The 23,086-nt window shown below is 38.8% G+C and overlaps 2 protein-coding genes across 2 annotated transcripts in view; one reads left to right on the forward strand and one right to left on the reverse strand.

The window, feature by feature from the left end:
- Nucleotides 1-529: 529 nt before the first annotated feature.
- POP1 (POP1 homolog, ribonuclease P/MRP subunit) lies at nucleotides 530-21,166 on the reverse strand. Its single transcript, XM_015813463.1, has 15 exons — nucleotides 21,025-21,166; nucleotides 19,879-19,950; nucleotides 19,044-19,219; nucleotides 18,269-18,517; nucleotides 17,096-17,183; nucleotides 16,433-16,620; nucleotides 14,927-15,177; nucleotides 14,738-14,831; nucleotides 14,006-14,117; nucleotides 13,381-13,497; nucleotides 7,956-8,068; nucleotides 6,083-6,274; nucleotides 5,136-5,290; nucleotides 3,916-4,248; nucleotides 530-1,923 (listed from the first exon to the last, which is right to left on the reverse strand). The coding sequence occupies exons 1-15, from the start codon at nucleotides 21,164-21,166 to the stop codon at nucleotides 1,269-1,271; spliced, it is 2,937 nt and encodes a 978-aa protein (XP_015668949.1). The 3' UTR covers nucleotides 530-1,268.
- A 1,282-nt stretch (nucleotides 21,167-22,448) lies between these two features.
- RIDA (reactive intermediate imine deaminase A homolog) overlaps nucleotides 22,449-23,086 on the forward strand; it is a gene marked incomplete at its 3' end in the record, with an annotated part of 11,541 nt that continues 10,903 nt past the window's right edge. Inside the window, 1 exon segment of the mRNA XM_015813559.1 lies at nucleotides 22,449-22,610. Within this exon segment, the coding sequence (XP_015669045.1) occupies nucleotides 22,546-22,610 (65 nt within the window). The 5' untranslated portion in view covers nucleotides 22,449-22,545.

Genomic DNA, 23,086 nt, shown 5'->3' on the forward strand with positions numbered 1-23,086 from the left:
ATGTCCTTACAGAATTATACTAAAAAATAGCTGAACATTGTTTGAAAAAGTAGTTCTTTCATCAAAGGAAGATCAAGGCCAAAAAAGTTAAATCCATCAAAATGAATGTAAATATTTAAAACCAAGAGTCCATGCATATGTGTTGTTATCCATCTTAATATAAAATAAAGCTTATGATTCAAGTAAGACTTAAATTCCCAACATCATAGAAAGGTTCATTTCATTCTTTTTGGCCATTAAAATGTGACAGTGCCCCTACTATATATTTTCCATTATGGTTTGATTCAAATCTTCAACCACACATATATGTTATTAGTAATTCTTCTACATCTTAAACAAAACCTCAAATATTATTTAAGATCAGAATTCAACAACTTGAAATCATGTAAGGAATTTGACCATTTCTATACCAAGTAACAGAGCCATCCTGGGAACGAGGACGAAAACTTCACAATTTAGCTTCCCATGAAAATTCAAATACAACACATATAGACACAGACATAAACACAAACACTGTTCTTCTGTTGTAAGAATGTTTATTGCCTTTAAAACATTCTAATATGCTGACTGGTGAATGGTACTTATCATTCCAGACAAAGTAGTTTGCCTTTAAAGTCAAGTAATGCAATTTCACTTTCCAATCATGAAAAATGGCACAGTTTGAAAGAGAAGCCAAGTTATCTTTTCTTGAATATTGTGAAGACTTCTCCAGAATAGAAGATAACTACACATAAGTATAATTTGTTCAGAACAGCTAAGGTAAAATGGGTAGCCCAATCCTTTCTGTAGTTAGCAGTCCATAGCTTTATTAATTTTGGTTTCATTCAATGTTGTGTCAGATTCAGACAAATATGAAAAGTAATATTGTACCATCATGCTATTTTCAGGTAGAACTCTCCTACATGGATTTCATAATTCAATGCCAGCTCTAGCAATATATTCAAAAGAATATTATTTAAAGTGTCAATGCTAGCAGTTTCAGGCAATGGGGAGGTATCCCTTGTTTAAACATACAGTGAATGCCAGTTGCTTTTAAAGCAACTTTTAAACGCATGTATACATTTTCAGAAAATTTATATCCCCCTGAATAATGGAAATGGGTACTTGAATCAACCATGGACACGGGTTTTTAAAGCCTGTTTCATGTTACATATAAACAAAGGTGGCATTCATTTTTGGAAGGGTTGAGTCTAAATGAGGAAAACTTTGTGTGTTTACTGCACATTGTCTTTAGTACTCTTAAATGTTATATTGAAGTTCAAGGCAGATTAAACTTCAACACTAAGCCTAGCAAATCTGTACTGTAATGAAGCTGGATTTCTCAACAGTACAAGCCCCTTCTTGTCTGCCGGCTGATCAATCAACATTTGCAGCAAACCTGTCAGACTTACAAAGCCAAGAGCTTCACCACAGCCAGAGGCTAATGAGAAGTCCCCTTGAGTGACAAAGCCTAAGAGAACTCTGGAACAGTGAGATACAACATCTGGTAGAGGATGAGGCCATAACCCTAAAACTAGATTTTCCTGTTTATCTGCTGTTCCATTCATGGGTTTCAAGGCACTCTTTTCTGTTACCTTCCCATCATTTGCTTTCTTTCTTTTTCCCTTTTGTTTCAACAGCTTGCTTTTAAATTGGTCCTTGTGCTTGGGTTCCTGAGGGCCACAAAAGTGCTGGTCTCTGCCGAGCTGAAGCAAGTCATCCTTTGCTGGAATGCAAATCATTGTGTGCAATTCAGGATTACCTTTTCTGAGAAGGGACAAGCTCACCCACACTAAGGCCCTGGGATAATGTTGATTAATAGACATTAGGGTATCTTCAACCAGTTCTTTCTCATTCAACTTGGAAGCATGATGCTGTCGGTACCGCCTTTTGCCAGATGTAGGATGACACCAAAATGATATTTGCCTTAATAATTTTCTGGTCCTGTTGAAAGGATATAATAGATTATATTTTTCTAGTTTAAGGGAAAAAAAATTAAGAACTTGGGAGAATATGGAATGCTTTCAGTTCAGACTCTAACCAACTACTCAATCATGTTTTTCTAGAATAATTTATTCCATGTTTCCACCTTCTCATTTTATTGTATTTTTCTTCTTCATGTACTCTCATGTACAGCATTTATATCCAAATATATTAAACTATGTAAAACCTTTTGGGAGATGGAATGGTACATAAACTGCACTTAAAAATAATAAAATGTAAAAGTGTTTTTCTATTTCTGGAAAACCTGGGTGCTCTATAGTCCATTAACACTTCTTTTGGCTATAAAATAATAAATAAAGAGGATGAGCACTCAAGATAATTTAATTCATTGTATGAGATATTAATGAGAGCCATGGTGGTGCAGTGGTTAGAATGCAATATTGCAGGCTAACTCTGCCCACACACCAGGAGTTTGATTCTGACCGGCTCAAGCTTGACTCAGCCTTCCATCCTTCTAAGGTCAGAAAAATGAGGACCCAGATTGTTGGGGACAATATGCTGACTCTGTAAACTGCTCATAGAGTGCTGTAAAGCACTGTGAAGCAGTATATAAGTCTAAGTGCTATTGCTATTCATAAAAGATTGTTACAATATTACTTCCAAACTTTCTAAGATGCATATGTGTAGACTGTATTTACTTTGACTTCATGGAACAGAATTTGTTCAAAGTTTAAAATATTTCATTGATTTTTTTATCTTGCTGAGACCTACTGTTAACTAAACCAAGACTTATGAATTAATCTAATTTTCTGGGTTCACTCAACAGACCAGGACTAGAGAGAGTAGGTTCAAATCCACCCTCAGGCACAGAAGCTCACTAGAAGATTTTGGGCCAATTACTCTTAGTCCAACTACCTCATAAGATGGTTGTTGTGTGGAAAATGGAGGAAAGGATGCTAGGTACACCATTTTGAACTCTTAAAGGAGACGTAAAATATAACTACCACTGTATTATGATTGGTTGTACAGTCAGCCAGATTTTAGATTGGATTTGGCATTTTTATCCACCTATCGAGTTCTTCCCAAGGACCTAGGATAGGCAGATGTTCTGTTTTGATGGTGTTAGAGGTATTATTGCAAATTATTATTAATTACTATTATTCAACAGGTAAACATATAATCTGGGTTCACACAATATGCTGGGCAAAATATCATTAATTTCTAGATCAATGTGCAGAGCGAATCCTTTGGCATGCTGGGCCCTTCCTCCATCAACCTCAACTGCATCACCCTAAGGAGATTGGAGGTGGCAAATGTGGAAGGGCAGAGCTCCCTGTGACCTGCATGTTGCTTTCCTCTGTACTATACTAACACACATGGTAAATAATAAAATAATATTATATGCTCTATGCACAAATGAAGTTCATATTTCTAAGTACGTGTTTGAATTTAGTAAAATGGATGGGTGCAAGTTTGGCATGCTCAACCTTTAAAATATCTAAAGCAGAGGCCTCCATGGAACCAGGGACTGGTTCCATGGAGAGAACGGAGGGGGCGTGGTTTCGTATGCTTCCTGCATCCCGTGGATGGGGCTTTGCTTGTTTGCGTGGACCAGTTTCTAGCATGCCATGGACCAGTGCCGGTCCACGGACCGGGGGTTGGGGACCCCGATCTAAAGAGTAGCAAAGAGTATGTAGTTCTTGGTATTGACATTCCATCCTAAGGTATTTCTTTATGTGCATAAGGAATGGCAGGGAAAAGATGAAGAAACTCAACAATTGTGCTGTACTGACAACGTTTTACAACAGTTCCTGTAACTCAGACAATTGAAGAAAAGTCAGTAAGCAGAAAGATCTACCTTGGCTAAAGTGAAAATTTTGTATCCTGAAGATGATGATTTGCTCTACATTTGCTCTGCATTGTAGGGAGTCACACTTCCTGTAAGTTAATTACCCGAGAGTGATTGACATGGCACACATTTTTTTGACATACCTGAGAATACAGAAAGCCGGATTTGAAATGACTTCTTCTGTTTTGCATGGATCTATTGCCTTTTCCTCATTTTCCATTTGCATGATTTGACAGGATGTATCTATTTGCTGGTCTGCTTTGCTTGTTGGAGCATCTACCATACTTGTAGAGCTGGGACCACCAAGGACCTGTTCTTCAGACACACAATCTTCCCTATCCACAGCTGATATCTGAATAGTCTTCGTAAGGACTTTGTATCTCATCTCCCAATCCTGTGCAAGTTTATCCCATGGACAGAGGAATGGAGCCAAGGTCCCATGTTTAATATAATTGGCTCTTTTTGCAGGAGGTCGCCTATGATAAAAAAAAAAACTTTCTATTTCGCAGCAAAGCCCTTAATACAATATGAAATTATCTATTCCTACAAGAACAAATTAGCTTTTATGTCCATGCAGATAACTGATAAAATCAGAAGCTTTATTAACACTGGAAGTTTTTCATCGTATCTTAGTTATGTCATGAACAGCAAGATTTCATTTTCTTAACACTGAGCTGGCTTTCATATTAAGATACTTCCAAATATGCCAGAATGAATTCACTCCTTATTACTATGGCTCATTCTAAATCAGGGGTGTCAAACTGCCGGCCCACGGGTGGACGCGTCACGAGGAAACCGCGCCCACCCCATTGCCAGCAATGGGGAAAAAGTTCCAATACGTTGCAAGTTTGACATGTCTGTTCTAAATCATCTCTGATCCCAACAGCTGCTGAATCTATATGTTATGGCACACTAATACGTGTGGCTCCATCATAAAAACACAGTTAGTAATCTCAAAGTGGCTACTTTACACACTCACATAAATTCTGCAAATATAAAAGGAATTATGTCTGCCCTCACGTGATACCCAACAGACTACTTCTAAAAATCCCCAAATAGCTTCAAGAGTGGGGTTTCATGCATTCCCAAACTAGGAAGAAATTGACTTGTAGCTACTTATTGCAAATGAGCACATTTTAGAGACTAATTTCCAAATAAATATGATCATGATACCATCCATAATATGGCTGTCTACATTTATTTTATCTTTACCCTCTTTAGGGATCTTTATTTGGAAGGGAAAAAAGTATAAACATCATCATCACCATCATCATCCCTCTAGTGCACACAACAGGGTAATAAAATGCTACCGCATGTTGCAGGACCAGGTTTCTTTATCGCAACACCTCAGTGAGATGTTTACCTTTTAAACTTCTCAAGGAGATTCTCCTCTAGTTCTTTTGCAAACTGGCTACCAGCAGGACAGTCTGGATAATCATGAGGAACATGGGCTGTCCCCTTATACAGGGAGTGCTTCAAAGCTTCTTGTAAGCCACCGACTCTTGCACCTTGATATATCTACAAGGCAAGACAATGACATGGTCTTGGATGCTGGTAAGATAAAAATTATTCTCATTCAGTTTAATATGCAATCAACAAAATGCATTCACTTTTGGTTTTCTTATCTATGTTCCAGGGGCAAAGGTTAAAAAATGTGGTGAAAAAGTATGTTACTTTTTTCACATGTTCAGTTTACTTACATTCTTGAGTACAATTATTTACATTTAAAATACTGCATTTAAATTAAAAACAGTTATTCTAGATTTATATCTGTTGCTACTTTGGAGTTGTATTTTTGCACTTTTAGATTTTCTTCACAAACTTACACTATAATATCTATATGCAAGCATGGGTTAGATAAAGAAATACAGAAGTTCTTTTATATCTTATGGGGGAAATCTCTATTGTTATTTACTAACATATTTGCAAGAGAAATAGCTTGCCAATAAATGTTTGCATTGTGTATATGCAGTATATTATAAAAATAATTTTCGAATTAACTTACAATTTTATGAATGTAAATAATTTTTACAAGATACCTGTAACTTAAGCTTACCCTATATTTTTCTGTGGAAAAAGGAGCACACCTGATTTAAGGAAATAAATACATGCATGCATGCATGTTAGACTGTTCTTCCCTTTGTTTCCACAACAAAATTGGAAAAGAAGTTACAGTCATATATAAAAGTATACATGAACTCTCAATGAAAAATACAAGGCAAACTCTTCTTGGAGCACCAAGCATCCTGAGGTTATATAATACATAATTTATGTTAATTTCTCCTTATTTCACTTTGAAACATCACTTACAAAAGGCAGCCAGAAGGCCATGCCCCAGCCTTTGGGCAGATAAATATCCCAGCCACTTCCCCATCCCAATCGATCATCTCCAAGCATTTTTCCAGGCTGTTGAACCAGAAGTATAGGAATCTTGGATTCTCGCAGGCCCAAATCAAGATGTGATCCTGGTACCAAAAGTTTACTTCTCAGATTATTCAAATCCTGGGAGGAAAAAGGAAGACAAAGTGCTGTGAAGTTTGGATTAAAAGATATTTCAAAAATAAATCAGAGCTTGTTAAGTGCACTGTATATTAGGCGTCCCCAACCCTGGGGCTGCAGACCGCTATCAGGCCGCAGGAACCAGGCCGCAGAAGAGGCAGGCAACAGTGCGAAGCTTCACTTGCCTCTGGCCTCCATGCAAGTTCTTAAGAGATACTGAATATCGCAGATATCCCTATGAGATGCTGAAGTTAAAGCAAAGCCAATTTCAGAAGCTGGGGCACAAAGATAAAGCAGACATTCTGAATGTATTTTCTGGGAACCAATACGGATTAGCAGCTACATTATATGAAAATAAAACACTCAGCAGGTTTTATTATAACATTAGTATGTGGGCAAAAAACAGGGCAGTCACAAATGTTTCTAGGTTGGATTGGCTGGAGCAGCCTTGCCCAACCTTCTTGTGATACGTTGAGAACTGCAACTCCCAGAATTACCCAAACAGTGTAGTTAGTACAGATAGTCCTCAATTTAAAACCTTTCATTTAATGACCATTCAAAGTTACAATGACACTGAAAGAAGTGACTTATGATCATTTGTCACACTTACAACCATTGCAGCATCCCATGATCACATCATCAAAATTCAAACTCTTGGTAACTGGCTCATATTTATGACGGCTGCAGTGTCCCAGGGGTCATGTGATCACCCTTGGCGACCTTCTGACAAGCAAGGTCAATGGGGAAGCCAGATTCACTTAACAAGCGTGTTACTAACTTAACAACTGCAGTGATTCACTTAACAACTATGGGAAGAAAGATCCTAAAATGGGGAAAAATTCACTTGTCTCATTTAACAACAGAAATGTTGGGCTCAGTTGTGGTCATAAGTTGAGGACTACCTGCAAGAGGACTGCAAAATATAAATGAGAGAGAATGGGAACAAAACACTGCAAATATATGGTTGGAATGTAGTTGTCATCCCTGGCAGTCCTCCAATGAACATAACTGTTATTTGTAGTATGCAATTTTCATGTTAACATATTACAAAACATAGATGGGGGAGAACATCAGATGTTGTAGCTGAGCAGGTTTGAGTCTGGTTACCAGTATTATCTAGATGTCCTATATATATTATTTGAGTCCTCAGAGGCAAGACAGGAAGAATGTAATGTTTAAATCAGCAGAAATAGTTCTTGTTGATGGAGTTTAACCAACTGATTAGAGGGGCAGCACAATTCTTAAAAGGACATCATACTATAACTTAGTCAACATCCTCGGAGACATGTAAAATGTAACAGAAACTTTTGATTTATAAGCATATTAATAGACATTGCAGGTCTCAATCAGTACTTAATGTTGTGGAAGATACAAAAGACCCACAGAAAGTGGGATAACATGCAAATTGAACAGAGCCATGTCACACATGAATGGCGTTATAACAACTTTTGTGTAGACTCAGATAGGATTTCAGGAGCTACAGAAACACGTTCATTCACCCAAGGAAATCTTGCGGACCAGACAAGATTCTTACTGTATTTTTTTTTCAATCTAAGTTCAATGATCTATTACAGCAAACCCACTAGACAGAAATGCAAATGACCTAGGAAAAAAAATCAGCTTATATTTTTTTGCATAAACATTGAGATTTAGGAATGGGGATTGTTAATATAGTGAAAGCTACCTGTTCTGACATTTTATGGTCTGTGACGCTCTTACGGACATTGGAGTCCCAAAGAAAGCTCTGAGCACATTCTTCAGATACACCTTCTAACATCAGTTGTTTAACTTTATCTTCTAAAAGAAAAAGAAAAAAAAAGAGAATCTTGTTATCACGGAAAGGCTACCATTATATTGTACAAGTAGAAAAGTATGCAAATTAGTAGCTAGGAGAAATAATTCTGATAATATATGTATCTCTAGTAGATTCATTAATGATTCCTCATTAATTCCACAAAAACTTTACAAGATGCTGTAGAACTGACATCTTAATTACAGTGCACTTTGAAGTTAGAATGTATTCTACATAACACTTTTAATTGCAGCTATTAAAAAATGGGAATTTGTGACTTCAATTTTATCTTTATCCAGTAAAATAATGCCTCTCTGACCTTCAGCATTTAAGATATGAAGACTATATGCATTCCTTCCTAATTACATAGCCAAATATGTTGGGAACACTCTGTCATTAAGAGAATTTTTAAACACTTAAACTGTGATTTATAGATACTCAGAAGCTGTGTGCAAAATCCAGTTTTGCACGCATTCTTTACATAAGAACAATGATTCTAAAGCTGTTTGGCCCAATTAGCAATAGTATTTAGGCTATACATCGCCCCATAGTGCTTTTACAATCTACATCAGGGGTCTTCAAACTTGGTCCTTTTATGACTTGTGGACTTCAACTCCCAGAATTCCTCAGCCAGCATGCCTGGCTGAGGAATTCTGGGAGTTGAAGTCCACAAGTCATAAAAGGGCCAAGTTTGAAGACCCCTGATCTAGAGCATTAGCTGAATATTGCCACCAACAATCTGGGTCCTCATTTTACCTTGGAAGGATGGAAGGCTGAGTCTACCTTGAGCCCCATCAGGATCGAACATCAGGCTGTGGGCTGAATTTACCTGCCATATTGCACTTTAACTACTGCACCACCAGGGCTTCCAATAATCCCCTTTCCCACTCTAGAATAAAAATATTGTCTCACCAACCCATAAAACAGACTCCAAACTGGATCCTCAACTCACAAACAAGCAATTACAAATGGCTCCATTAGCCAAAGTTATATCCAAATTACCTTCTTGGGGACAATTCATCTCAGGTTAAGAATCATTGCATTAGCAGTGTTTCTCAACCTTGGCAACTTTACGATGTGTGGACTTCAACTCCCAAAATTCTCCAGCTAGCGTTGCTAGCTGGAGAATTCTGGGAGTTGAAGTCCACACATCGTAAAGTTGCCAAGGTTGAGAAACACTGCATTAGAGAAATGTGTGCATTTAAGACTTTATTTTTCTCGCCTTTGTTCTTCTACTATAAATCACAGATTGAATGGTTGTCTGCTAGTATATACTAATTATACATTCTCCCAAAACAGAATATAGGTTAAATTTTTAAATGCAGCCAGGCTGAGTCACACCAGTCTTGCAAAAAAACTGATGCGTTCACATTGTCTCATAGTCAGTTGAGGTATAGATATTTTGACATTAAACATGCAACAGTCCCCAGTGCATTTAGAGACTAGGGAATTAGACCAGGTGTCGGTCCTAGTTAATTATCAGACTACAGAAAAATGGATGAAACACACTTTATTGGGCAACACTGAAAGTTAGAAAGTAAAGTTTCATAATGCAAGCTGCTACTAGCCAGTGCTGATGGAAGCAATACAGTTGCTTGCTATAGAAAAACCAAGCATTCATCCTTGTTTTTCTAGTTGAAGGATCTCAGATGAGAGAGCTAAGAAAGCTTCTGTGCAAAAAGATGGAGAGTGAATGAAATGCCAGATGACTGGAGGACAGCAAATGTTCTCCCTATCTTAAAAAAGAGAAAACATCTGAAAACCACAGACCGATCATTCTGACAGTATATCTCAGGAAATTCTAAGATAATAAAGGAATCAATCAGCACATAGTTTTTAATAAAAAGCTGCATGACTCATCAAAAACAAGTCTTGTTGCATTTGTTTCATTTTTGGTTAGGTACGTTCTTCAGTAAACTGCCGGGATGCTGTAATACCTTAATTTCAGCAAATCATTTGACAAGATGCTGCACAAAATTAGGATGCGTAAACTAATTAAATACGGGCTTGGATGCATGACAATTAAACAGATACAAAGAAGAGTCAAAAATTACGCCCAAGAAGAGCTCAGTGCAATACGGCTCTGAGTCAGGTTCCTGTATTTTTATTATTTTGGAGAGGAAGATGGACCAGATTTAGAGGTGGCACAAAGTAATGTGGGATAGCTAGCATTCCAGAAAGAACAAATAAAATTTAAAATAATCTTGCTGATTGGAGAGACTGAAATACAGGTAGTCCTTGACTTACAACCGATCACTAATTATGAAGTTATGACCTACCTGAAAAGGGGGACTTGCAACCTGGCTCCGAATATAAGATGGCTGGAATCTTACCCATGGTAATTTGACCACAGTTCAGACACATGGCAACACAGCCACACGTACAGCTGTTTACAGTATCCCATGGTCATGCAACCATGTTTTACAACAGTTTTGCCAGAAACTGTCACTTTCAGTTTTTGGCAAAACCATACCATAGCAAATCATGGGTTCGTTTAACGAATATCACAAAGACACTCATAAAATGATTGTTACATCTATAATCGGCAAGCCCCATTATGGTCGTAACTTGAGGACTACCTGTAATGGATGATAGAGCCAAATGCCAAGTCTTTTACTTAGGAAAGAGAAATCAAATACACAAGTCTGAATTGAGGATACTTGGCATGATAATGTCGCTTGTGAAAAAGAATTTGCAAAAAGAAAGTGGTTAATGAACGATGATTGAATAACAAAATAAATTGCAAAAACAGCAAATTCAAATTTAGGCCACAGTAATAGAAGTACAATTTCCAAATCTTGAAAGTGAAATTCATAATTTATTCGGCATTAGTTAGAACCCCCCTCAATTTCTGTGTCCAGTTCTGGGCACCACATTTTAAAACAGATGCAGGAACAGATTCAAAGAATGGTAATTCAGATGATCTGGAGACTAGAAACTAAGTGCTCTAAATCAGGGGTCCCCAACCTTCGGGCCGTAGACAGACACTGGGCCGCGGCATGCCAAAATCCGAGCCACGCAAACAAGGGAAGCCCCATCTATGGGATGCAGGCAGCATGTGAAACCACGCCCCCTCTGGTCTGCGGAAAAACCTCTCTCCACAGAATTGGTCCCTGGTGCCCAAAAGGCTGTGGGCCATTGCTCTAAATAAAAGATTGAAGGAACCAGGAATGAGAAAATTGAAGAGGGCTCTACTAGCATTTCTAATATCTAAAATGATATAATGAAGATGCCAAGGTCTGTTGTCTATCATTTTACAGGAAAGAAAATGGAATAATAGTTTAAGATCAACCAAACTGTACAACACAGGGCCTGCTGCAGCCTGGCTGAGGTCTCAAATCACACAGCTAATATGTGGTAGCAAAAGGCAAGATTTCACTGATGCTTTTGTCCTGAACAATAAATGGGCAACCAAGCTACTCCAATTTATACCCTCAAACTTCCTTTCATCCAGGGATGAAAAGCACCATTAGAATTTGACCGTTTTAATAGTCTGATTTGGAAGAATTTTTTAAAAAGTAGAAATGGTAGTTGTTTGCCTTCCAGAGGATTCCACTCCTTTTCATATTTAAAACCCTGAAAACCCCTGAAACAGATGAAAGTATTCTGCCAATCTAGCTGAATGGGGGAACAAACTGCAGGTTCCAAGTCTAAAAAGTTTGTCATGTAAGATGTAAGGAAACTCATTCAAGTAGAATGTTAGGGAAAAAACGTCCGAACTATTAAGAGCAATTTGACATTGTAAAACAATATTTCTCAAGCTTGTGGACGTCAACTTCCAGAATCCCCCTGCCAGCATGCTGATGTAAAGTCTTGCTGGAAAAGTAGGGTAGCCTCTTCATTGCATGACTTTTAACACAACCTAGAGCAGGGCTTTTCAACCTTTTCACCCATTGTACCACTTTTAGGATATGGCAATATCCAAGTACCACCAATCACCTAGCAAGGTGTCAAAAAAAAAAAGGAAAAAACTGATGAAGTACAGGTAGTCCTCGACTTACAACAGTTCGCTTAGTGATTGTTCGAAGTTACAATGGCACTGAAAAAAGTACCCCCCAAGCCACAGCCGAGCAAGACACCTGCCTGCCCACCCGGTGGCGCTCTTCCTTCTGTCCGAGGTTTTCATTGTTGTGAGCATTTCTGTTGAGGATTGGCAGCGGGGGTGGGGTGGGGGTGTTTGGTTTTTATTGCCCCCGTCTGCTGGGTGGTTGCAGCAGGTTTTGGTTACTTCATTGTGATCATCATAAATATGAATCAGTTGCCAAGCATCTGAATGTAAATCATAAGACCCTGGAGATGCTGCAACATTCTAGCTGATCGGCGCTTCTTCTGGACTCAGCAGAAACGCCAGGATCAGCACCGAGCTCCAGCTGGAGCCTGGTGCTTCCACTGAGCCCTGACAGTCCCGAAGAAGCGCTGATCCTGGCGCTTCTGCTGAGCCATGACAGCCCTGCAGCTCCAGCCATCTCTCGCTCAGACTTGTGCGGTGCTGCCATCGGTTCAGCTCATTCCCTTCCCCCCATTTTCTAGGATGGTCGTGTACCACCTGCCAGGTTCCAATGTACCACAGGTGGTACCCGTACCACTGGTTGAAAAGCCTTGACCTAGAGGACCATCAAGTTGGGATTCTCAGCTATTCCTGCACTGAACAGAGGCCTGGACATGGTAGCCTTAATGGTTCCTTCAATCTTTATGATTGCACTGCAAATTTCACTGTATTATTGTGTTTGATTATCAATTACCTATAGCAAGTAATGTAGAGATACCTTTAGGAAGACGGCAAAATGCAAAAGGGTAAGCAGATTGTTAAAATTGCACTGCTAAATAAACCATGAGCTACTGTGAGCAAATAAATGTTAAAAGTGAAACCATAATTTTAAGAATATAATTCCGAGCTGCAGCTTGCAATTATCAGCCTGTGATTATTACTCCAATTATAGAAAGAAAAAGTTTCTACAGTGAAGCAAGCAATATCTGCCAGGAACTCTTAAGACTTCTCTTAAAATATCTATTTCTGGAATAATTTAAACAGATAGAAACAAAGAGTTATTATCTTGGGTGATGGCACCTGTTGGCCTCGCCAGGATTCGAACCTGGATCATCTGTAGCATTTAACAGAGGCTTCCATTGAGCACAAGACCAGTTTGGTGCCACATCCCTTCCTCACCACTCTGTTCTCTAGATAATGCTTTCTGGCCTGGATACATCTACTTGAATTCGAGGTCTTAAGATGTCCCATGGCAATTTTAAAAACACATAAACTTAACTTGATATGATATAGGTTATGTTTTGTTACATTATGGACACGATACGTTACCTTGGTATTTTGCTGGATTTGGCATGGATTTCGATCTCTTCTTTGGTAAATTCACTCGAGGGTCGCCAACAGTCAAACCCAGTACGGTGCCTGATGGAATGTCTGAGGAAGCTAAACCTTAAAATATACAAAACAGATGAAATTTTAAAAATAAACGTTTGTTAACTTTACATTACATAGATTGTACCTAGCAAAAGGTGAAGAACAGATAAGTAACTTTTTCCTTGCTGTGACATTGAAGACTTTTTCCAAAATTAAACGCAGAACGGTAATCCCAATTGGCTCATTCTGCCATTCAATTGTTTCAAAAGGGAGGCTCAATCCCAGCAATAGAGTGGCTTAAAATGGAAGGCTTTTGATTCCAGGATCAGTTCATAATCTAGGAATCCTTCTGAATTCACAGTTCCTGCCTTAAATCGCAGGTGTAGCTAGCATGGCCTTTGCACAGCTTTATCTTGGGTCTCAGTTACAGATTTTTCTCAATCATGCTCCTTGTCACTTATGTTTTAGCCATCTCACGTAGATTGCTATAATGCCTTCTACATGGAGCTATCCTAAAAATATTAGGAATCCACTAATGGCTTCACCTATAGAAAGAAAATATAAGGAATATTATTAGACTTACCTTGCATCGTTTCAAAGATAGCCTCTTGACGATGATGGAGAGATACCCAATCAGAACTTTTGCAATTTTCTACCCACCAACTGTTAACTTCAGGATCTGTAGGATCCAGGTCCTAGTGATCAGAGGAATAAACAGAAAATATAATCAGCTAATAAAGTTAGTTCCTCTCTCTGATACAGAGAGAGAGGAAAAATATGAGAACATGAGCAAAAGTATTGGTTTAGCCATATGGCATTACAAAATCCATGGGCTTCCATGCTCTTGATAAGGAAAGCAATAGATATTCACTTTCTGAGTTATCATTAATTATGTAACACTGAAAAAAAGTTCTTTAAATCTGAAACTCAGGTTTTAAATAGAAATGCTAGCAGCTAGAGCACTTTTCCTCAATCCTAGCACCTTGATGATGTGGAGGCTTCAACTCCTAGAATTCCCCAGCCAGCAATTCCCCAGCTAGGGAATTTGGGGAGTTGAAGTCATTTTCAAGCTGCCAAGATCAAAAAACAATGGTCTAGAGTTCAACATTATCCTGTATTCCTTCAAAAGCCAATAGCATGATAGATAATTTGAAATAAGCTAGAGCTCCTTATACAATTTGTGAAGGTGTATGTTTCTGTAATACAACAATTATAACTAGGAATATGCAATGCTGAATTTTAGCATCTGACTATCGTAACCGAATATTATCTTGAACATGAAAGGAAAAAATACTGAAATTACTGATTTACTTACTGTATGAACAAATGCAACTTTGAGTGCCTCTGTAAGGACGCAATGTGAGAGGGGACCTATCAAATGATATCGGAGAATCTCCATTGTCAAGTCACTGAAAGAGGTAAGAAATCTATGTAACTATTCAGGCAGTTTAAATAGCTTAAATTTGCAAACAGTCAAGAAAAGTTAGCCATGTTCTATATCTACCTTATGGTAATTCCAGTAGCTTGTGATGACCAGCAATATGGTTGGTGTGGATCTCTGGTTCCATCGCCAATAATCTTTTTCACTGGGACAACTGTTTCTCCCGATTTATCCTTCCTTTTTCGTTTGTGGCCAACACGTTCAGGAATGTTCAGTTTGTCTTCCTCTTGTGAAAATGGAACCACACCTTCAGGTTCACATGTTTCCACAGGCTCAGAACACTGGAAGACTGATTTTAATTCCGCAAGGATACCCTACAGAGAAGTAGGGGGAAAGGTCTTATAAATCTGAGAACCATCTTTAATGTATCTGTGCCAGGATAACAGTATTGTCCTATGAATTGGAAGGAATGGAATGGTTGAAAGTGAAGACCTATAGTACATAAGGACTTCATTCTCAGAATTCTTATTTAGCCTACCAACACTGCTCCAAACTAAGCCATGTTTCCAAAAGGTATTAGTTGGTACTTGACAATAAAACACCTTTTTAAAAACCTGCGGCAGTATACTGCATCAGAAGGGAAAGTGGCTTTGCATTTGTTTTTCTGCCTGATTATTTCAGAAGAGACTATAAATCAGGAAGGGAATATTTGCTCTGTAGCTTGAAGATTATGATTTTTTTCAGCTGTGCCATGTTTTTCTGGACTTACTCTTCATATTTATCCCTGAAAGAACACCACGTTTTGGTATGCAATTATCTATCATACATAATTATACATGAATATCACATACTTCAGGCTCAAAGTGCACACCACTTTTTGAGTCCTCACTACTTCCTTATCAGGGATCTAGTAATTGCAGAATTAATCCATCCTTTTAAGACATGGAATCAAGGGGGGGGGGGCAACACAGACAAATGTCATATTTGTCTTCGTATTTCTGAGACAACAAACTCCTTTGAGTGACCTCCAAAAACATCTATCAGCTGCAGCATGAGGCCTTGTTCAGCTATTTGTAATGACATATATCCAAATGACTTCTAAAAGGTCTTTTGATAGGATTCCCTCAGGAACATCCAAGCTAATCAAGGATGGTCAGTCAGCCAATAACTGAAATGTAGGACTACCTACCCTCTTGGGTTTTTTTTTACCAATCAAAAGAGATATTAGTGGGCTGGATCCTCAATACCCTGACCTGGTGTAAGGCAACTTCCAGTGAAACTATCCAAATGGCAGAGTGAAAGTGTTCCCTTCATAATATATGTATATAACATTTTCTGCATTGGTTGCTAAGATGATCCTTTAAGTCTGGAAGTTGAGTCACGACAAATGGTTTGAAATTTTCACTCGTCTAAGTAGCTTCTTCAGTCCAGTTGCCATGACACAACTTCCAGACAACTCTACCTGGATGACTGAAAATTTTCATCGACATTATCCTTTGAGGAAAAAATAATAATAATAATCTGAATCAGTCTTCCATTCAGAGGAAGGGCTAATAACAAATTAATTAAATGAACCAACCCAAAGCATTCATAATATTCATAATATTTCACCCAAGAATAACATGGTACCTGCTTAAAAGCTGGGTGTGTCCATATCCACAGTTGCCTGTTTTCAGAAGTCTCACCAGACCCATGCCTGGGTTTCCAAAGGAAAGTAACTGGACCAAGCGTATCCAGAGGATACCGATCCTTTCGGTATAACACAAGGGAACCTTGACGCTTTCCAGATAGGCAAGAAATAGCTGCAAAAGTTGGTCCTGACAAAGGAGACATCAAACACACTTCGAAATAATGTTCTAAGTACTGCAAACTGTGTCTATCTAGATTCAAATGATTATCCCAAACTATCCCTTGGAAGCTCAAATGGAGGGCAGAGGGAGAACAGGAATACAACATGTGGGATTGTTTTTTACCCATCCACCCATCATAAACCTTTTTTTTTTAAATAGACTCCACTTCTGTTCAAATTATCTTTGAGGAGAGGAAGGAGTCATGGGGAATGGGAAATAAAGTGCTTAAGAGTTTTTTTTCTTTTTGTAAAGTTATATTAGTAAATAGTTATTTTCTTAGCCAGCTTGTACTAAATATTTGGAATAAGGATACATATCAGAATACAAAGGGCTATAGAAAATACGCTGAGTTCTTCCTTAGGAACAATATTCAGAAAACAGGCTGCTAAATTCTTGTAGACATCCTTTATGATAGGTTATTAATAGTTTGAAGAAACATTACCTGTGTCTACATTACACATTTGAGCAAGGGCTGTTACAAGTGTCTCCTCTTTTCCAGTCAACTCCAGACAACAATAGTATGATAAATCCTAATATAAAAGAAAACTACTGAATTTCACTTGATAAAAAATAAAATTTGGCTTGCTAGAGCAGCATAATAAAACTAGATCGTCTACAAAAATCATACTTTTCCAGTTTAATTTAGAACTCTTAAGAATAAAGAAAAACAAAACAAACCACCATAAGAAAAGCAGTGATATGTACATATCCCAGAGAAAAAACAGCTGCTAATTCTCAGTAACTTTCAACAGAGAATGTTTTAACTGGCTACAGAAAACATACAGTGGAAGGAAATGAATTGCATTCCGAGGTGAGACATTCCAATAAAATTATTCCAGTCTCCTATGCAAGCACTCGAGTCTATTTCCTTTATTAATTTATTATTGATCAATCTGAAGAAATACAGCTTAATGTCCTTATCAGGAAACTGGACTGGTGAGAGTCAGATGAAATGATTAAGTCTGAAGAATTGTTGCAAATAAACATCAAGCTATTTTACAACATTCTGCTTTTTAATACAGATACTTATGATTGCAATTGAGCCCAGAATTATAGTCATACGTCATGCCAATCGTTAAGAGGGCCACGACATGACCGACCCAACTTTACATTTTTTTTTACAGTCTTTGTTAAGCAAATCACCATGGTCATGAAACAAACCCATTGTCTGCAATGGACATTTTTTTTGCCAGAAACCAGAAGTAAATGTTGGTTTCCAGCAAATGAACATCATAAATTGTGGTCACGTGACTGCAGGATCCTGCAAACAGTCATAAATGCATGCTGATTGCAGAGTGCCCAAAGTATCACATGATTGCAGGTGGGGGGAGGAGGCTGTCGTAACTTTGAATCCAGACTGTATTTTGAGTCCATTTTAATTTAAACGTGACCAGTCGTAACTTGAGGATTACCTGTATTGAGAACTCTATAGCCAATATGACTGAAGACCTGAAAAAACAGCAGTACATAGAATTTCTCAGATACAGACCAGCCTACTCCAGGTTTTTTCGTGCCCAGCAGATACAGCTGAACATGGCAAAGAAAGAACCCATGGAATGCAATTTTCTGTAAGAGCAAATTGATTAGCTAACTGAGAAGGATACACTCCTAGTACCTGAAGGAGGCAATGTTCTGTCATGGCTCGGTAGCAGGCTCTATAACTCTTCATTGTGGGCTTGTCTCCTAAGCAGTATCCCCATTTCTTCACCATGTGAAACCGCTTGGCATGCCAGATATGTGTTTCCAGCCAAATGTTTTTCTTCTGCCTGCGATTGAACTCCAGCACCAAGTTTATATGACGGCGCCTGGCTTTGCGGCACTTGCTCTTTGGAAGTGCTTTTTTCTGATGTTCAGGTTTCTCTGCCTGCGTTGTTGAAGCAAGGAATAATAGCATTCACTGCACTGTTTATTAAATTCAGATAGCCTGTGAATTGTGATCAGGGAAGGAACGGGAAGAAGACATAATGACCCAAAAATCAAAAAGGGTTATCTTGAAAAAAAAAAACTCTCAAGAATCACCAGCAAAAAATAAGGGGTGGGAGATGGGGGGGGATATCTGAATATTCAGAGGCTGCCTTGACACTTTATTGTGATTAAAAAACTTTTTAAAAAGAAATCTCACATTTTCTTCTAGACACAAACTTTGCAAACCTGGGTGACTCTATATATCAAGGAATCAAGTTCCAGAATTCTAAACACGGCCACATTGGCTGGAGAATGTTAAAGATTGAAGTCCTGTATATGTGAAGGGTATCTAGATCAGTGCTTATAACACTTGGCAGCTTTAAGCTATGTGGACTTCAATTCCCTAGCCATCTAGCTAGTGTGCAAAAATTACCTAGTGTGCAAGGTATTATGAAAACTAAAATAGGTAAAGAAAAAAAACTCACTTCTATTCTGGCAAGTTCACGGAGACGTCGTGGCAAACGTTTAACATTATGACTCATAGCTCGCCTCCTCATATGTCTAGGCAAGGACTGAAACACCAAAGTATTGGACGACTTCTGTTTAACAGCCTTCAACATAGCCTTAATTTCAGCAGCTCGAGCTTGCACAAAAGGAGACACTGGAAAAAGATATTTTGCTTTAAAAAGCAGTTTGACAAAGAGACAGTATTCTGTATTCTGAAGCAGATTTCCCCAAGAAAAAAGATCCTCTGACCTATCTATTCCTTCATTTTTATTTCTCTTTTTGCTTATTTACAATTTAGCAACACTGATTTAAGCAGCTGCTAATTCAATGCCAATGTCTGCTTATGTTTTGGGAAAACAATTGCTATTTGCATAATCTAAGAATCAGCTTACTGAAGAATATAGACTCCAGCAAACTATGTTGTTTGATTAAAACTAGAAACAAAACTTCCAGTATTTTTCTTGTGGCCATCCTAAGGATGAGCTCAAGGTTTGCTCTGGATAATTTTACAGTTCAACACAAAGGAAGATCTACAGATAAAATACAGCAGGGGAGTGGAGACAAATTGCACAGCAAAGTATAAGATCAGATCAGATTAAAAGTGGCTCTTCTTGCCACTGTTCTTGTATTTAAATCAGGGGTGTCAAACTCACAACGTCAGGTGACATGTCACGATGTATCGCGACTTTTTTTCCTTTGCCGGCAATGGTGGGCGCGGTTTTGGCATGACGCATCCGGCTTGCAGGCTGGCAGTTTGACAACCCTGATCTAAATGTAGATTTCACGGATGGATGGCTATTGTTGGATACTCACCTGTAATGAATTTTGGCATTTCATGAGAAACTTTTTGACTGAAGCCCTGTTGTGAGGTTTCCAAATGCAACTCTGTTGATAAATCGGGGGAAAGTTTTATATTATAAAATAAGGAGTGTACATAAAAATTTAGCGGCAAATGTCTATATGATAAATTAAGTATAAAAAATATATATTCTGTCATTTTCTAAAAAGGTTTGAAATGATTTATACTTCAGCATGTTGCCACACTACAGAATATATTGGGATGGTAGTACCCTTTACAAGTAAGTTATGTTTATCAGCACTGATCAAACAGATTCTGTAAACTTCATTCATATCAAGAATAACTATTAGGCCCAGCTATGGTGTAGTAACTATTAAAACCAGTTTGGAATAATAGTTAAGATACCAGTCTAGAAACTGGGATACCATGAGTTCTAGTTCTACCTTAGGCCCAGAGCCATCTGGAGGACCTTGGACCAGTCACTTTCTCTAGCCTTCAGGCAATGGCAAACCACTTCTGAAAAACTTTGTCAAGAAAACTGCAGGCAGGGAGGGAGGGAAGGAAATCTGACCTTGACTGATCTAAAAAGCTAAGCAGGGATAGATTGAATAAGTACTTGGGTGGGAGACCCCTAAAGTGCTCCAGTAGACTGAAAAAATATGCTGGAAGGAGACAGTAGCAAACCACTAGAAACCAGGAGATCATGAGTTCTAGTCCTCCCTTAGACTCAGAAGCTGGCTGGGTGACTTTGGGCCAGTAACTCTCTTTCAGCTCTGCCCAACTCATACCGGTAGGATTCTTGTTGTGGGAAACAGGTAGGGGCATTAGGTATGCCATCCTGAATTGTACAAAATAAAGGTGGAATATAAATCAAATCAAACTAATCAATCAATAAACTGCCAGGAAGTGTATATAAACTTGGAAAAAGCATTGTTTGTTCTTACAGTTTTAAAAATAATTTGAAAATGGGAAGAACGTTAAGTGGCAACGCCTCAGTCTTCATGTTCTACCTGTGATTCCAAGACTATAAGACAGTGAAGTTGAACAAGCAATAATAATATTCTCTAATGACCACTAACAGACCTCTTGACAAATTTCTTAAATTTATTTTAAGAAGTTTAACATTATTCAAAGATTTAGCTACTAAGCCCAATAAATACCTTGTTTCTTCCGCTGAGTTCTTTCACCTACATTCCAAAAATACGCTTCATTGTGACTTGGCCCAGCATCAAAGGGATAGGTCACACTAGCAGGTTGATTTTTCATTTTCTTGCCCCTTCTTTTTTGTTTTGCATTTGACATTTCTGCAGTAGAAAATGCTGCATAATAAAAGCCTTTATCTTTAGTGGTTTGAAAAACACAACAGAAGTTATAACACACATGCAGTATTTTCAAGCTGCTCATTATTTACATTTTTTCAACACTTTACTAAAAGAGCAACTTTAAAAAAAATATAGAATTAACAGTAACAACCTATCCCCAAAACTGAATGGCACCATGACACTAATGTACAAACATAATAATATTCATTATCACATACTATATGCATGTAAAGTGTACCCACTGCTTCCTTTTCACATCTCTGGAAGCAGTTAGAAATATTTACACAAAACTATAAAATTAAAAAATGAGCTGTAGTGACTGATAACTCTTGCAGTTATGTGCACTGAAAAATCTTTTGCATTTACATGCATTACCCTCAAGCTGCAGGGAAATATGTCAGCATCTGTCTTAGTGATGCTGCACAAATACTGTAAAAAGGTGCTGCTAAACCTTTTGCTGCTTTGGTACAGGAATAGTATAGTAATGCTTAACAAAAAAGCAACAACGGAAAAGATTTTGCTAATCACCAGAACTGGTGCTGAAAAACCGGGACCATGGCATCCTTTCACTAACATTTAAATTTCTGCAGCCTCACTGGGTACCCAACAGAACATCAGCAGGATTCTAATGAAGGTATTTTCTACCACCCAAAAACCATCAATCCGGAAGAAAATGGACTCTCCCCAAAGAACATTATTGCACAGGATAATCACACAACTGAAACTAGGCAAGCACTCAAAAACACTGCTGTGCCCACTTCTCCCGTCCTCACTCGCACAGGGACAGCTTCCTACAGGGCAGTTCACATGGAAAGCGCAATGCGCCTCTCCAGCCACACAGTGTTTTTCGGTTGCGGACATTCAGCCGGTGATCAGCAACCAAGCCTCCATTCCCTTCCTTCGACCGCGGTCTCAGGGCGCCCTGCCTTTTTGCCCATTCAGGAGCCAAAGAGTCACTCACCTTCCGCGCCCTCCTCGCACGAGGCTTCCAGCTCGGACGGAAGAAGGCGGGGCGCTTCTCCCCTGGAATCCGCTTCTCTCCTTCCACCAATTGCGTGGTAGCCGCTTCTCCGAAAAGCAGCCGCCTTCGAGACCAGCTCCTGCAACGCCTCCTACCTTGAAGACCACATGCCCCAGAATCCTTCGCGGCACCTACGGTGGGCGGCGAAGGCCCTAACTATGGCTCTTGTGAAAAACCGCGCGCGCTTTTTGGATCTGTCTGCCGAGGGGGCGGTGCCGCCGAGGGACGCGGGGCAGGGCTGGGTTTCGGGTGCGGGTAAAAGTTCGGGAGCAGCGAAGCGGCGGCTTTGTTGGCTTGGAAGTTGCCGAGGAAAGGGCTATTCCGCTGTTTCTGCCGCTATGGCTGCCTTAGTGAAGAGAATCATCAATACTACAAGGGCTCCCGCTGCTGTGGGTCCCTACAGGTAAGAGGGGGGCAAGTGAAAAGTGCTTTTTGGCACAGCTTAACCTGTGGAACTCGCTGCCACCAGATGTGACCTTTACCCAATTGGTTCTTCCCGGGTCGGTTCCAGCGGGGAGAGCACGGATTACCGCAGCTTCTGCACGGGGAGGAATGTCAAATGGGCTGTTTCTTCCCCAGCATAGGAAGAAACTGAACATGTTGTAGTATACAATAACTTGATTTGACAACTTTAGCTGTTTTACTGAAATGCAATAATGAAAGACATTTAAAAATATGTAGCCCTAAAACTGGTGTCGATGCTGCTTCTCAAAAGCATTGCAGCATCTGAAATATGTCCATGTTTAATATAGTTTTTTAAAAGGAATAAGAATGGGTTTGCTGTTGCATAGGTATAAAGCGTATATGTAATGGATAAGATGCCTATTAAGCATATATCTATCAAACAAAGTTAACAAAATGAACAACCAATCACACGAC

The sequence above is a fragment of the Protobothrops mucrosquamatus genome, unplaced genomic scaffold, assembly GCF_001527695.2.
Source record: "Protobothrops mucrosquamatus isolate PMUCROS unplaced genomic scaffold, P.Mucros_1.0 scaffold_69, whole genome shotgun sequence".
In the NCBI taxonomy this organism is placed as follows: Eukaryota; Metazoa; Chordata; class Lepidosauria; order Squamata; family Viperidae; genus Protobothrops; species Protobothrops mucrosquamatus.

What these genes read in the sequence shown, in the direction of transcription:
- POP1 (XM_015813463.1), bottom strand. Translation starts at nt 21,166, where the DNA reads ATGTCAAATGCAAAACAAAAAAGAAGGGGCAAGAAAATGAAAAATCAA. An exon ending in CAGAACATTGCCTCCTTCAG is followed by an intron (nt 17,184 to 18,268) that starts GTACTAGGAGTG and finishes CTTTTATATTAG; the next exon opens with GATTTATCATACTATTGTTG. An exon ending in CACACCCAGCTTTTAAGCAG is followed by an intron (nt 15,178 to 16,432) that starts GTACCATGTTAT and finishes ACTTCTCTGTAG; the next exon opens with GGTATCCTTGCGGAATTAAA.